Source organism: Arabidopsis thaliana, chromosome 3, assembly GCF_000001735.4.
Source record: "Arabidopsis thaliana chromosome 3, partial sequence".
NCBI classification, from domain to species: domain Eukaryota; kingdom Viridiplantae; phylum Streptophyta; class Magnoliopsida; order Brassicales; family Brassicaceae; genus Arabidopsis; species Arabidopsis thaliana.
In genome coordinates, this window is record NC_003074.8 from 21,656,406 (window position 1) to 21,671,406 (window position 15,001).

The 15,001-nt window shown below is 38.2% G+C and overlaps 5 protein-coding genes across 5 annotated transcripts; 3 read left to right on the forward strand and 2 right to left on the reverse strand.

Annotated features, from left to right (window-relative positions):
• Window positions 1-78: 78 nt before the first annotated feature.
• AT3G58570 (P-loop containing nucleoside triphosphate hydrolases superfamily protein) lies at window positions 79-4,407 on the forward strand. The gene is made up of 7 exons (NM_115719.3): window positions 79-253; window positions 629-1,410; window positions 1,505-1,588; window positions 1,936-2,178; window positions 2,798-2,965; window positions 3,125-3,238; window positions 3,333-4,407. Exons 2-7 carry the CDS (start codon window positions 694-696, stop codon window positions 3,945-3,947), a joined length of 1,941 nt encoding a protein of 646 aa, NP_191416.1. The 5' UTR covers window positions 79-253; window positions 629-693; the 3' UTR covers window positions 3,948-4,407.
• On the reverse strand, window positions 4,193-7,690 carry AT3G58580 (DNAse I-like superfamily protein). Its single transcript, NM_115720.3, has 11 exons — window positions 7,135-7,690; window positions 6,193-6,940; window positions 6,014-6,100; window positions 5,849-5,932; window positions 5,686-5,772; window positions 5,502-5,588; window positions 5,339-5,392; window positions 5,152-5,243; window positions 4,942-5,056; window positions 4,705-4,855; window positions 4,193-4,609 (listed from the first exon to the last, which is right to left on the reverse strand). Exons 1-11 carry the CDS (start codon window positions 7,290-7,292, stop codon window positions 4,461-4,463), a joined length of 1,812 nt encoding a protein of 603 aa, NP_191417.2. The 5' UTR covers window positions 7,293-7,690; the 3' UTR covers window positions 4,193-4,460.
• Window positions 7,691-8,878: 1,188 nt separating this feature from the next.
• On the forward strand, window positions 8,879-9,230 carry AT3G58585 (PPR containing protein; the record flags this gene model as incomplete). The annotated part of the gene is made up of 2 exons (NM_001339926.1): window positions 8,879-8,945; window positions 9,022-9,230. Coding segments are annotated over 2 exons (276 nt in total), but the record flags the coding sequence as incomplete, so codon positions are not given.
• A 446-nt stretch (window positions 9,231-9,676) lies between these two features.
• AT3G58590 (Pentatricopeptide repeat (PPR) superfamily protein) lies at window positions 9,677-12,220 on the forward strand. The gene has a single exon (NM_115721.3). The coding sequence runs from the start codon at window positions 9,857-9,859 to the stop codon at window positions 12,080-12,082; it is 2,226 nt and encodes a 741-aa protein (NP_191418.2). The 5' UTR covers window positions 9,677-9,856; the 3' UTR covers window positions 12,083-12,220.
• On the reverse strand, window positions 12,110-14,887 carry AT3G58600 (Adaptin ear-binding coat-associated protein 1 NECAP-1). The gene is made up of 7 exons (NM_115722.4): window positions 14,457-14,887; window positions 13,749-13,780; window positions 13,240-13,413; window positions 13,121-13,152; window positions 12,954-13,044; window positions 12,749-12,860; window positions 12,110-12,670 (listed from the first exon to the last, which is right to left on the reverse strand). Exons 1-7 carry the CDS (start codon window positions 14,592-14,594, stop codon window positions 12,341-12,343), a joined length of 909 nt encoding a protein of 302 aa, NP_567071.1. The 5' UTR covers window positions 14,595-14,887; the 3' UTR covers window positions 12,110-12,340.
• Between the last annotated feature and the right edge of the window lie 114 nt (window positions 14,888-15,001).

Genomic DNA, 15,001 nt, shown 5'->3' on the forward strand with positions numbered 1-15,001 from the left:
TGTTGGAAAACGGCAAACAATCTGAAAATTAATAAAATAAAAAAACGAGAAAGGCTTTTGGAAATTAATAAAGTTCATCGAAATACAAATATCTCTTCATCTTTTCTCTTTTGCTCATTTCCCAGAAACCTTTGTTTCATTTGCTTCGTGTGCGATCGCGAGAACAAGGGAAAATTAGGGTTTATATCCTCAAGCTTTTTCGAACACCATTGATCGTTGATCTAAGATTTTTCTTCTAGTCGAGTTTCTTAAGGTCTGGCTTCATATCTCTCTGTGCATGGTGTCGTTAAATCTATGCAGCGATGTCCTGTTCGATTTCATTTTGCTTCTAGGGTTTAATGATTTGTGCATTTGTTCGTTTTAGGGAACGATTCTTCTCAGCTTTGTGTTACTTCATCGTGATTTTGTTTTGTTACTACGAGTCGTTTCTATTTCTTAGATTATTCGATTAGCTGAGGTTTTTTGAAGATTCTTCTACAGATAACTACTTCTCTCGAATCGATTTGCATTTGTTCTTCATTTTTAGTATTTGGATTTGTTGACTCTTTCTCTCATTTCTTACATGCATAGCTGCAACTTATTTATGGAAAACGAACTTGTTCGAACTGATATTTATTACGATATCCAGGGGCTTTGATCAAACTCAAAATTGAAGACCAATACTTTGAAGGATTCTGGTAAAGCTAAGCAACTATGAGTTCAAATTCATGGGCTGATGTTTCTGAATCAGAGAGGGCACCATCTGGTGGTGGTTGGGGTTATTCTCGTCCGTCTCGAACCAACTATGTTCCTCCACATCTTAGGAGCCGTACACCATCTTCGGAGTTTGTTGCTCCTTCACCTGGTAATAATGATCGTGGGGGATATGGTGGTGCAAATAGTGGTTATGGTGGTCGAGGCCAAGGTTATGGTGGTCGAGGTTCGGGCTATGGTGGTAGAGGAGGTCCTGTGGGCGGTTGGAATGCCAGAAGTGGAGGTTGGGACCGTCGGGATACTGAAACTAACCCGTTTGGTAATGATGGAAATGCAGACCCGGCTGTTAACGAGCAGGAAAACACTGTCATTAACTTTGAGGCCTATGAAGATATTCCCATCGAGACAAGTGGGGATAATGTGCCACCTCCTGTTAATACATTTGCAGAGATAGACCTCGGAGAAGCTCTCAATCTAAATATCCAGAGGTGCAAATACGTGAAGCCGACCCCTGTGCAGCGTAATGCAATTCCCATATTGGCTGCAGGAAGGGATTTGATGGCTTGTGCTCAGACAGGCTCTGGGAAGACAGCTGCCTTTTGTTTTCCGATTATTAGTGGGATTATGAAGGATCAGCATATAGAGAGACCACGTGGAGTTCGGGGAGTCTATCCTCTTGCTGTCATTCTCTCACCAACAAGGGAATTGGCTTGCCAGGTCTGAATAACTGGTATAATATCATAGTTTATATGCATTTGTTGATCACATGAAGATTTCATGAAAAGACATCTCTTTTATGATTTTTCTGCAGATACATGATGAAGCCAGAAAGTTCTCCTATCAAACTGGAGTGAAAGTTGTGGTTGCTTACGGAGGAACACCAGTCAACCAACAGGTTTCTGTTACTGTTTTATAAATGCTTCATTTTCCACGCCTTATAGACTCTTGTGTATGTGTGTGAGAGAGAGATTACTTGTGCTTTTCCAGGCTGTAATTATACTTTAGTTTTTTGGTGCGCCTTGTTAAATTTTGTTCTGACAGTTGCTTTAGCTCTTAGTTTGGATGATGAAATGTCCTGGCTGTTCTTTGCTCTGTAACATACCATTACTCCTCTCCTGTATATGTGGGTTTATAATAATGAACAATTGTGTCCTTAAGATGAAAAGCTGCAGGAATCAGCTACATTTCATGATAGTAAGTCTAGTGCTCTTGCTAATTTGTTCTTGTTTTGCTGTTGTACAGATTAGGGAGCTTGAAAGAGGAGTTGATATTCTTGTTGCAACTCCTGGGAGATTAAATGATTTGCTTGAGAGAGGTAGAGTCTCATTACAGATGGTAAGATTCTTGGCACTTGATGAGGCGGACAGAATGCTGGACATGGGTTTTGAACCACAAATCAGGAAGATCGTTCAGCAGATGGACATGCCTCCTCCTGGTGTCCGGCAGACAATGTTGTTCAGTGCTACATTTCCTAGGGAGATACAGGTTTGTGGAACTCGTTCACATGCCATTTCTATGTTTTCTCCTTACCGGAGAAGATTCTCAGCTATCTCTATCTTCAGTCTTTCTTGCTCTGTTAGTGTCTTCATTGTTATGGGACTACGTTATTTGGGTCTTTTGGGTCTCCAGTACAATTGTTCTGAGAATTATTATCTTTTAAATCAACTTGGATAAATCTGACCGAGCACTTATCCTTAACTTGTGTAAATGATCTGATATTTGCATGGAGTGAGGAAGAATATAGCGGTTCTTATGTTAGTGATATGAAAGAACAAGATAGCGATTCATTTCAATGAAATTTAATATACTTGGGAGTAAGAGGGAACTAAGGGTAGCTGCTTGTTGTAGGTCCGTGATTGTTCTATAACTGAAGAAAAGAGTGAGATTTGGTAGGTCTGGGAAATGAGAAGGATGATCGGTACATAATCTTGTTTTCCTTTATTACTGGAGGGTTCAATTCGTTGTCTAAATAATGTTTATTGTTTAAGTTGACACTACCAAAATTTTGGCTCTTAAAATTACAAGATAGAAGTTGCGTACTGTGCAGCAAAGGAATCTTTTACATTCCATATGCACTTAATTATGATTTTGTTTTTGTGTGCAGAGACTTGCATCTGATTTTCTTTCAAATTACATATTTCTGGCTGTTGGAAGAGTGGGTTCAAGTACGGATTTAATTGTCCAAAGAGTAGAGTTTGTTCATGATTCTGACAAAAGAAGCCATCTAATGGACCTTCTTCATGCCCAGAGGGAGAATGGTAACCAAGGAAAGGTAATTTAAATCAATATGATTGGTTTCATGGTTAAAAGTGAACATAGTCAGTACTATTGCTCCTTTCGGTTTCACGATTCTGTTTCATTGTCTCTTTGTTCTATTTGATGCATTGTTGTTCAAGAGCACCTTTACAATCCAATTTATTTTATTCTACAGCAAGCTTTGACTCTAGTTTTTGTGGAGACAAAGAAGGGAGCTGACTCTTTGGAGAATTGGTTGTGCATCAATGGTTTCCCAGCAACGACCATTCATGGTGATAGGTCACAACAGGTTAGTGAGTTGTTGATATCAAAATTAGGATATTGTAGAGTATTCTTCAGTGCAACCAAAGCTAAAACCTTATTGTATTTTTTATGCATACAAGGAAAGAGAAGTGGCACTGAGATCATTCAAGACTGGGCGGACACCTATTTTGGTTGCAACCGATGTGGCAGCACGTGGTCTTGACATTCCGCACGTGGCTCATGTAGTGAACTTTGATCTACCAAACGACATTGATGACTATGTCCACCGTATCGGACGAACAGGACGTGCAGGAAATTCAGGACTAGCAACTGCTTTCTTCAATGACAACAACACAACAATGGCCAAGCCACTGGCTGAGCTAATGCAAGAAGCTAACCAGGAGGTCCCTGACTGGCTGACTCGATACGCATCTCGTGCTTCATTTGGAGGTGGTAAGAACCGGCGGTCTGGTGGACGGTTTGGTGGTCGTGACTTCAGGAGAGAATCTTTTAGTCGAGGCGGTGGTGGTGCTGACTACTATGGTGGAGGTGGTGGATATGGAGGCGTTCCTGGTGGTGGCTATGGAGCAATGCCTGGTGGGTACGGACCCGTACCAGGTGGTGGATATGGAAATGTTCCGGGTGGTGGTTATGCACCTTATGGTAGAGGTGGTGGTGCTTACTATGGTCCTGGAGGATATGGAACCGTTCCTAACCAAGGGTATGGTCCTGGAGTGGCTAGTGCGTGGGACTAAGCTTTAACTTCAATTCTTCAAGAACCGATTATGTTCTCTTTCTCTCTCACTTATCTCTATTGTTTATTATTAGGGAGCAGCCACAGATGTGTATGTTTGCTCTTTAAATGGTTATGTAGTAGACACGAATCGTCTCTTTGTTCAATGTGAAAAAAGAAAACCCCCTAGTAGACCCATATTATTCTCATGAGCTATTTAGTCATACAAAGCAGTTCAAACATTAAAATTGATCCAAGGAAAAGAAAAGTCAAAGGGTTTTCACTATATTGAGGATCAAAATGAGATATAAAAGGAGGTTTAGACAGAGCCACACAGGGGTCATAATAAAGAATGACCAACTTCATAGAGTGGTTTGCCTTACTCAGAATCCCTTTGAATCTTTGTGTCATCTCTATCACAGATTTGGTAAAGGTTTCGTCTAAACAGTTGATGTCATAGTCTGATCAAAGAAGAAGATCGGAACAAAAAAAAAAAACCTATCTGTAAGCAAATGATGGTGGGTGGTGAAGGCGGTTAACCGCGTCTTGTCCTAGGCGTGCATCGAAATTCAGCTAAGAGAGCAATGTGATTAGAAGACCATTCTGGGGAAGGAAGAGCTGTGTCTTTTCTTAATCCATCTTCATCCAGTAATTCCAATAGAGATTCCACCATTAATGTATCCGCTGAAACCCAAACACAAAAAAATCTTCCAATTAAGTTAACTTGTTATTTCTGATGTAGTTGAAAACAAGGACAATGGAGTTAAAAATGGTGAAACCTGTGTAGAATATGTAGTCATGAGTGCCGATGAAGTCCCTTGTACAATTGGTAAACAAAGGCTCGTTTGTATTAAGATCTATTCTCCTTCTGTGTTGTTCCAATCCAAGACCCATTATTCCCTTTCTCACAAACGATGAGTACGCGCTCACCTGAAACCAATTCATTTATCAAATATCCAAGAGAGACGCAAAGATAAGCGGTATAAATTTACTTAAATCGAAAAAAGCAATGTTACCAGAGGCAATTGATGAGTCAATTTGGTGTGAGGACGCAGGATATTAAGGGGATCGACTGCCAGATCTGGGTGCATTGGATCAACCTTTCCCATTACAAGAAGTGTATGAGGTGCACTGTCATAAAAATGCCAAAAAGAAAAACTTTAGCTACTCATAAGAGAATTCTGCATTTCATGTATCATGTCAAAAGAATTTATGAATCAACAAACCTCCCAGGAAGCGTATTGAAGTCTCCACACACAAGCATAGGAATATCGGCACTAGCTGCTATTTTCTCTAGTCCCTTTAATAAGGTATGAACCTAAACGCAAAAGAATAAAAGAAAACATGAGGTGAATACTAATTCTTTCGAGTTCAATGAAATTTGATTTATTTCGGATATAGAGATACACCAACCTGCCAGAGCTTCACATCCTTCAGATCTTGTTGAACATTTACATGTGTGTTTGCCTAAACAAGTTGCCACAACAAAATAAGAAAATTCATTGGCTTTCACTAAAAGAGCATATACAGAAACTAACAGTTCTCATGAGAATGGAAAAAAAAAAAGAACCAGTACCACACAAATAAGCTGGCGCTTCCCAGAAGGATCAGTAGGTTGATTACCAAATTTGGCTTCAAGAACAACTATCAACGCAATGTTATCCTACAACATAAGAATCATTGGTTTCAGTTTTGTAAACAATAACTCTCTGATAATCAGCTGTGGCCCAGAAAAATATTGTATACCATGTCAAAAATACCTTAACCAGTCGGTTTAAAGCAGTTCTCTTCTGAGCCTGAGGGATTAGAGCGTCAGTCAAAGACTGAGCAGCCTTGTTGAATTCAACCTGGATTTACAGTCCATGAATTAGTATAGAGATCTTACTGGATCTAGCAAGTAAACATATAGAACTGAATACAAACATCATATTTCTTGACATGCGAAAACCTATCCCGCCGGAAAAATGTTGCACAGCCGTCAATGGCACTTGTACTTCCGCTGAGAACCTAGCAACAAGAAATTTGTGGTTAATAGATTTTAAAACATAAATCACTGAAGGAAGGAGTGTGTGGAATCATTGACCAAACCTCATTAGTCTTCCTCTTGTAAAGAGCTTGATACCCATGCTTATCCAACTCAGGAGCAAAAATTTCATGGAAATGATCACTTTGTACCTGCCAGATAACAAAAAAAAGAACACATTAGAAGTAGATTTTTCAGAATTAAAATGCTTTAAATCATTACCAAGTCCATACGAATAACATACTTCTTGCAGGCAAACTACATCGGCTCTATATCCAACAATCTCCCTTAACAAATTCTGTCTTCGGTATGGCCATGAAAGAGCCCAAGGAGGACAGTAACTGTAGAGGTCGCTACTTGCAGAAGTATCAGACAAAATGTTATATGAAAGAACAGTGAATGATCCTGCAGACTGAATCCGAGCATCTTGATCTAAGTGACCCATCCCATCAGCTCCGTTAACAGGGATTAGCTTACGGGGGCTTGGAGAAGGAGCAGGAATAACCCGTGAAGTCAAAATGGTACTAGGATGTCCGACAATCTGTTTAGTCTCAGCATTAGCCACAACACACTCGAACTTCAAAACGTGGCTAATATCATCAGCTGTTGGAGTGTACGTTTTGCAACCCCCAACCTCAACTAAAGTCTCTCCTCCATTTTTCTGAGTAATATTAGAAGGATAAAACGGAGCTGGACCATTGTTGGCAATACTAAGATTTGACATAGACCCAGATAAGGAACCAGCGAGAGACCCAGAACCCGCACTGTTATTCCTGTTCAAGTCATCATCCTCGTTTGCGTTGTTTTCCGCAGCTGCTCGCTCGTGCAAAGTCCTGTGATGCTGCCACGCATCCGTGAAGCATTTTGGCGAACAGTGATAGCTTTTTGGAACAAGGGATCTACGCTTAGAACAGAAAACACACTGTAAAGTAGCTTGTTCCGTTGGATGCACACTGCAAATCGTTACTTTCTTATCACTCTGTACACGATACCTACAACAAATAAATCCAAAAAATGAATCTACAACAAGATCAGAACTTTACACACAAAAACCATTTGACGACCTAAATCAGAACATCTACATGAGAAATCTCTGAATTCAGATCAAAATTCAATCTTTGATAAACCCCAATTCGCCAAATGATCCAAGAAAGCAATTAGACAAAGAGCCAATCAGAAATCTAACCATCTGTATCTCAAGAAGTAGCCTTCAAGAGGAGCAGATTCAGGGACGTCATCAGTGGTGGAGTTCTTATCGGGACGACGAACAAGGACGTAAGGAGTCAATTCACAGCCCACAATGGGAATTTCAGAAGGAAGATGCACTCGGATCACGCTCAGCATTGCTTTTCAATAACACCTGGTGATTGTCGAAGAACACTATCGAAGCAGCAGCAGCAGAGATTCAGAATCGAAGCAAGACCTTGATGATGATTATTAGATGATGAATATTGTCGTTGATAACCTAATGAAGTGGAGCGTACGATAGGCTGATCCACCATTTACTTGAACCGAAAACCCGACCAATCTCTAGAAACCCTAGAAAATGTCTTCTTCAGACAAGGTTGAAGATCCGGCAGAACCAAATTAGAATCGAAGAAAAGAAAAAAAGAAAGGAAAATGATGGTATCGAGAAAGCTTATAAGAGATGTGAGATCTTGAAGGAATTTTGTATTAAGGATCGATTCTTTCGCTGTGAATATGGAAAAAATCAATGAAATCGATTTTGGTTTTTTTATGTGTTTTTTTTCCCCGAGTGGGTTTAATACTAAAACTATTATTTTGTGCTTTGAAGACATTATTATGAAATTTTATAATATTTTAATTGATCTTCCTTTTCGATGAAAATTTTGGTTTTGGCGCTCAAAGATTGAAAGTTTTTCGTTTTATTTTTGTTTATATAAAGATAAAATTTTAAAATCTAGAAAATGCGTAAAAACAAATAATCCACAACTAAACATGACTTACCAAAGACAAATCAAGATTTATGACTCGTACCATTACGAAAACAAGATTGGTGACTTAAAAGAAGTGTATTTATATCTATGATAGATTGAAGAAAGAAGGAATGGTGAAGATGAGTCAATAGGTGAGTGTTCAACGCACATTCAGTAGGAGCCAGGAGGTGTAGTTTCTTCGTTAAGATTAAGAGACAAGAAATATCAATTCGTGATATAATTATCTTGAAGACGATTTGTTGCAGATTAAGGTAGAATTAACTTCTTCTTCTTTTTTGTTTTTTTTTTAAAATGTGAGAATTACCCAAGAAGAGCAGCATAGTTTATCAATTCAATTGATCTTCTTAAGAATTGTTGAATTTGTCAAATTAATGAAAGAATCACATTTTAACATTGTCAAAATTGTCATGTTCATTTTCGCTTTTGTTTTCGTTTTAGCTAGTTCATTTGGTTTTCATAAATATAAGCGGTTCAAACCTGAAATAATTAAGGTTCGAATTATGAAAATTTTGTTGGTTTTTAATAAATTTAGGTAGACTAAATTTCATTCTTTTCAGGTTTACTCAATTTTAAAGTATAGAAATTTAAGATTTATATCTAACTTTTGTTGTATTTGATATGAAAAGTTATCGGTTTGTATTTTACCGAATTTAGATAACTATTTACAAATTATTATTTTGAACTAATTATAGAAAACAAATACAATGCGTGTCCAGTAAATCAAAGTTGAGAGATTTCTTTCTCGTTTTTAAGCATTCAACACAATTTTTTCTATTTGTTATTTCGGAGGCCTGAGTCCACATTTTATATGAAGCATAACATGGAAAATAATAATAATTATTATTTTTCGAAAGCGATCTTTTCCAAACAAAGAAGCCTCAAACACTATATACGCTACAAAATAACATCTCGACCTTGTAACAAAGAATGCATTAGATATTTTTTTTTTTAATCAAAATTGTTGAGATGAGCAAAAGCACAGAACGTATTCAACTTTTCAAAAGGGTTGTGGCAGCTGAATATTATTTGTTCTATGATGGTAACTAACAATTTGTTTATTTTTTGTTCTTTATAGTGAAATCTTTTGATTTGATTTTTCTTTTTGTTGTTGTTAGTTTTGTTGGAAGCCGTCAAAGACATACAAAAATTGAAAGTTGATCTAACGATAGAAGAGAAGAAATGCTTAGAAATGGTAAATGAGAATCTATTTAACGAGACAGTAAAGATACTAAAACCGCTCGAAGATATGGGTATGAGGTCTGAAGAAACAATCATTATAGATGATAATCAAAAGATGATTAAAGAGTATTTGGAGGACACCTTCATAGTTTGTCATAAAATATGTAAGGAGATTCAAAAGTTGGGTATTTGCCCTTTGTGAGTTAAGTACTCTTATCGTCCTTTTTCTCTAGAGATTTGGAGGGTTTTTCAATATGAATTAGATATGTAAACCAATATTATTCAAACATGAGGTATAATCTAAAAAATGTGAAAGGAAAGATGGAAGGGATGAGGAGAGCAACCTTTTTTATTAATGATAAAATTTCATTGGAAATGATAAACAAATTAAATTATGGAATAAAAATAAAATTATTCAAAAAAAAAAAGTTGAGTTGATTTTGGTTCATTTAGAAAACCATAATATTAATTCGATTTTCTTTTGTTAAATATGGGCCAATTTGAAAGATCTTATTTGTAAAATAATATGGGCCAGATTGGTCAATTGGACAGATAAAACCGTGATACTGTGGTTGAACCAGCCGGTGCGGTCTAGATCAATTATTTAGTTCCCTGGTTCTGAACTTCAAACTTTGTTCTTGATGTTTATAAAAATCCGAACTTTTAAAATTTCAGACCTTTATTAGAACTTTCTTCATGATGCACGAAACTTAGTTCTTAATTATAACTGAGATCGATCTGGGAAGTACTCTGTTTTCAGTATCCTTCTGCATGAGCCTCAGCTGTGGAGATCTCGCCAATCACAACGATCGTGTAGTTAGCTTACTCAATGTCTGCAGAAAAGCTCCTTCCTTTGCAAGGACCAAAGCTCTTCACGCTCTCTCCATCACTTTATGCTCTGTTCTTTTGCAGCCAGTTTATGTCTGCAATAACATTATCAGTCTTTATGAGAAGCTTGGCGAGGTATCACTTGCAGGCAAAGTGTTTGATCAAATGCCTGAGAGAAATAAAGTGTCTTTCAACACGATCATTAAAGGGTACAGCAAATACGGGGATGTTGATAAAGCTTGGGGTGTGTTCTCTGAGATGAGGTATTTTGGATATTTGCCGAACCAGTCAACAGTGAGTGGTTTATTGTCCTGTGCATCGTTGGATGTTCGTGCTGGAACTCAGTTGCACGGTTTGAGCTTGAAGTATGGCTTGTTTATGGCTGATGCATTTGTTGGTACTTGTTTGTTGTGTTTGTATGGGAGGCTTGACTTGCTGGAAATGGCGGAACAGGTTTTTGAAGATATGCCGTTTAAGAGCTTGGAAACATGGAACCATATGATGTCTTTGTTGGGGCATCGTGGTTTTCTCAAAGAATGCATGTTTTTCTTCCGTGAGCTTGTTAGGATGGGCGCTTCTTTAACTGAAAGCTCTTTCCTGGGTGTATTGAAGGGTGTATCTTGTGTAAAGGACTTGGATATTAGCAAACAGTTGCATTGCTCAGCAACGAAAAAAGGGTTAGATTGTGAAATATCCGTCGTTAACTCTCTCATCAGCGCATATGGAAAATGTGGCAATACGCATATGGCAGAGAGAATGTTTCAGGATGCAGGTTCCTGGGATATAGTGTCATGGAACGCCATAATTTGTGCAACAGCCAAAAGTGAGAACCCGTTAAAAGCACTCAAACTCTTTGTGAGTATGCCAGAGCATGGGTTTTCCCCGAACCAAGGTACATACGTTAGTGTTCTTGGTGTCTCTTCTCTTGTGCAGTTACTGAGTTGCGGACGCCAAATTCATGGCATGCTAATTAAGAATGGCTGCGAAACTGGCATAGTTTTGGGGAATGCGTTGATTGACTTTTATGCTAAATGTGGTAATCTGGAAGATTCCCGCCTATGCTTCGATTATATACGTGATAAGAACATTGTTTGTTGGAATGCGCTGCTTTCGGGTTATGCCAATAAGGATGGTCCGATTTGTCTCTCTTTGTTTCTGCAAATGCTTCAAATGGGTTTCAGGCCAACTGAATATACTTTTTCGACGGCCCTCAAATCTTGTTGTGTCACAGAGTTACAGCAGCTGCACTCTGTTATTGTGAGAATGGGATATGAAGATAATGACTATGTCTTAAGCTCTCTTATGAGATCCTACGCCAAAAATCAACTGATGAATGATGCTCTTCTTCTGCTGGATTGGGCTAGCGGGCCAACTTCGGTCGTCCCATTGAACATTGTTGCCGGAATCTATAGCAGAAGAGGCCAGTACCATGAATCTGTGAAGCTGATTTCGACACTAGAACAACCCGACACTGTATCTTGGAACATTGCAATTGCGGCCTGCTCTCGTTCTGATTACCATGAAGAGGTTATCGAACTTTTCAAACACATGCTTCAATCAAACATCCGCCCTGATAAGTACACATTCGTTAGTATCTTAAGTTTGTGTTCTAAGCTCTGTGACCTTACTCTTGGGAGTTCTATTCATGGTTTGATCACCAAAACAGATTTCAGCTGCGCTGACACATTTGTATGTAACGTACTAATTGACATGTATGGGAAATGCGGAAGCATTAGGAGTGTAATGAAAGTCTTTGAAGAAACAAGAGAGAAAAACCTCATTACATGGACGGCATTGATTTCGTGTCTTGGCATCCATGGATATGGACAGGAGGCACTTGAAAAGTTTAAGGAAACACTGTCTTTGGGTTTTAAGCCAGATCGTGTCTCGTTCATCTCTATTCTAACTGCTTGCAGACATGGTGGTATGGTAAAAGAAGGAATGGGTTTGTTTCAGAAAATGAAGGATTACGGTGTTGAACCAGAAATGGATCATTATCGTTGCGCCGTTGATCTTTTGGCAAGAAATGGTTACCTGAAGGAAGCTGAGCATCTGATTCGGGAAATGCCTTTCCCTGCAGATGCGCCTGTATGGCGTACATTTCTTGATGGTTGCAATAGATTTGCAGAAGAACAGAGAAACACTCTCAATGTCGTCTCTTTTCAGTAGTTGAAGAAAGTAGAATTGGAAGAGATGTGCGAATTTTTTGATATTTATCTGATGTTTCTCTTGCAAAGCTCATATCTGTATATGGAGAAAATGAAACCTTTAGAGTTTTGTCTATCTAATCACAAGTTCAGAGAAATAGGCTTGTATTTTGGAATTGTACAGAAGATAAGCTCTCAGTAGCAAACAATCCAAACTTTGATCAGTCACATTACTTATAAAACGATCTTTGTGTATGGTAAAAAAGATTATAAGTTTAAATCAACCCGCAGCTTGGAAATCTCCAAAGTCATCATCTGGTGCATCTTCAACCCCTCCATCTTTGGCTTTTAGGTCTTCTTTCTTCTCTTCTTCTTCTTCTTCTCGCTTTGTATCTAAATCTTGTTGTTCAGACGATCTTTGGAGGCTGAGGCTTGGCGGCAGACTTGACGGGGACTTCTGAGCAGTTGTGACAGGGGAAAGCGGTCCCGGAGGTGGAGGTGGCAGGATGATTGAAGGAATGGTGGTTTCTATTGACTTGCCTTTATCCTCCAACGAGAGATTGCCCAGACTCTTCTCTACCGTTTTTGACTTGCTGTCTTTATCGCTTCTCTGTTTCAATCATTTTGATGTGAAAAACAAAAAGAAACCTTGTGGGAAATGTATCCAGACAATAACTGTAAATCTTACATTTTTGAGTTGGAGAACAATGGTTTCTCCTTCCTTTAAGCTGTAATCAACGGATGAAGTGTTCTGATAGTGTTGTTCCATTTCTTCTGCTGTTTTCTTCTTGTTCAAATACCTTTAGCAAAGAGAGAGAAAGAGAGGGTGGTCAGATTCAAACATGATTTAGTTTTTCGAAAGAACACTTAGAAATCTGGAAGTGGAATGTTACTTCATATGGTCATGTAGTGCTGCTTGGAAATCATATGCTTCTGTTCTTTCCCGGAATCCGAGTCCGATAAAAGCATGTCGAACACGACCATCTGCATTGCATCAAAGAACTAAACTCAAATAACAACTACAAGTTAACATCTCTATATCTATATGGAAAGTACGTACCTATCTTTTCTTCAACACGGAGAACAAAATATCTTCAAGACAAAACAGATTATTTTTTGTTAGACTAGCTGCACATCATGAGAAGAGCAAGTTAAGTTATGTGGTCAACTTTTTGTTACCTGCTACTGTCGATTACTGCTTCTACAGGATGAAGTTCCCCCTCTCTTAGAAATGCCTGAGCGTAAAGTTCCCCTGTGGTTTTATCTACTAGTTTTATAATGCATTCTTCTCCTTTGCTCACCACTTTCAAAGCTCCTTCCCATGCCCATTTGTTCACGTCCCACTCATCTGCTCTGCAAGGATAAAATTTATACAAAAAAAGTATCAGCTGATGTCTATCTCCATCTTCCAATGGATTACTTGATGCACTTTTTCAAGTATCTTTTACCAAAGAAGCCAAGTTGAGTTGATACAAAGCGAATGTAACTAGATAATGACCATCTTGATGCAAATTAAGGTTAAGCTACCATTCATAGTCATACATACTTCACGATTGGTTCAATAAGATTCGTTCCGAGTTTCTGATCATTTGCTAAGCCGAAGGGTTTATCGGGAAAAGGGGTTTTGTAAAAATCTCCTAACTACATATATCAGAATGACTGTTTCTATCATAAAGGTAAGAAAGAACCTGTACGAAGCTGCGGTTTTCCTTGGAGGTATCTGCATACACAAACAAAAAGACAATGAAGAGGTTACTTTGCCTAGCATCCCCGTAAAGTAACAGACACAGAAGAAAGCATAAACGATAAAATAACATTGATACATCAAGCTCCAATGTTGTCCATTACGAATGAGAATTTTATAGTTAAACCTAAATAACAACAGTTCACAATGTCTATGATTTCATCAAGGTAGCCAATTTGGAATCTCATACATCCTATAACACAATGACCATGTAACAATTTCACGAGTATCTCAAAAGCTAGTATGATTTCAGAGAGACCCCATCAAGATATCACTTAGCATGATATTGGTTAAAATTAATGTACTCTTTTATCACAAGCCTTGAATCTATCATACGAAATCTCCTTGAAAAGATTTTTCGCTGATAGTTACATGTGCAATCGATCACCATTGCAAATCCAAACAAAATTTCGAGTGATCAAGACTCAACGTCAAGTTTTCAACATATGCAAATTAAGACAACTTCCTCAATACCATTGCAAGAAATCTATAACACCAGATTGAATTTACGTTATAACTAATTATCAGATCCAAAACATCTCCTAAAATCACCAAGTGAACTTGCAAAGAAAGGATGTAACTTGAGCATAAAAGACACAAAACTCATCAAAAATTATAAAATCACATCTCATGATAAGCCAAGAAAAGTTACCAAATAAACATAGCATTCAGGCACTTGGAACAGAGCAATCTCTATAGCTTCTCTCTCCTCGTTATCATCGACATTCACAGGATCAGTGGAAGACTTCTTGTCTTCCTCCATAGTCGAAGAAGACGAAGCTTGATCCATCTCAGAAACAAAGAATTTAACTTGGAGAAAAACCCAGATGAGACTAATCGATCAAACAAACCCGTAAATCTTAAATGTTAAGTCTTTCCCGAACTGTGATTACAACAATCTCACGAGTCGCGAAGACGAAGAAACGTAGAGGTTTCGCGTTAGGTGTGTGTAGTGTATACCATTACTTCAATCTGAGCTACTTCAAAACCATCAGATCTAAGCTACCTCTGTTAAATCTGAACCGTCTATTACGTTGACTTTGAAACCCTGATATAGACTAGACACCTATGTATCCTCCACCGCTGGGAAGTCAACATTGAAGCAGTTGATGGACCAACACCAACCAATAGAAAGAACGTCCACATTTACTTTAATGGGCCTTTTAAACTAATAGGCCTAGGCCCATTATAAATACA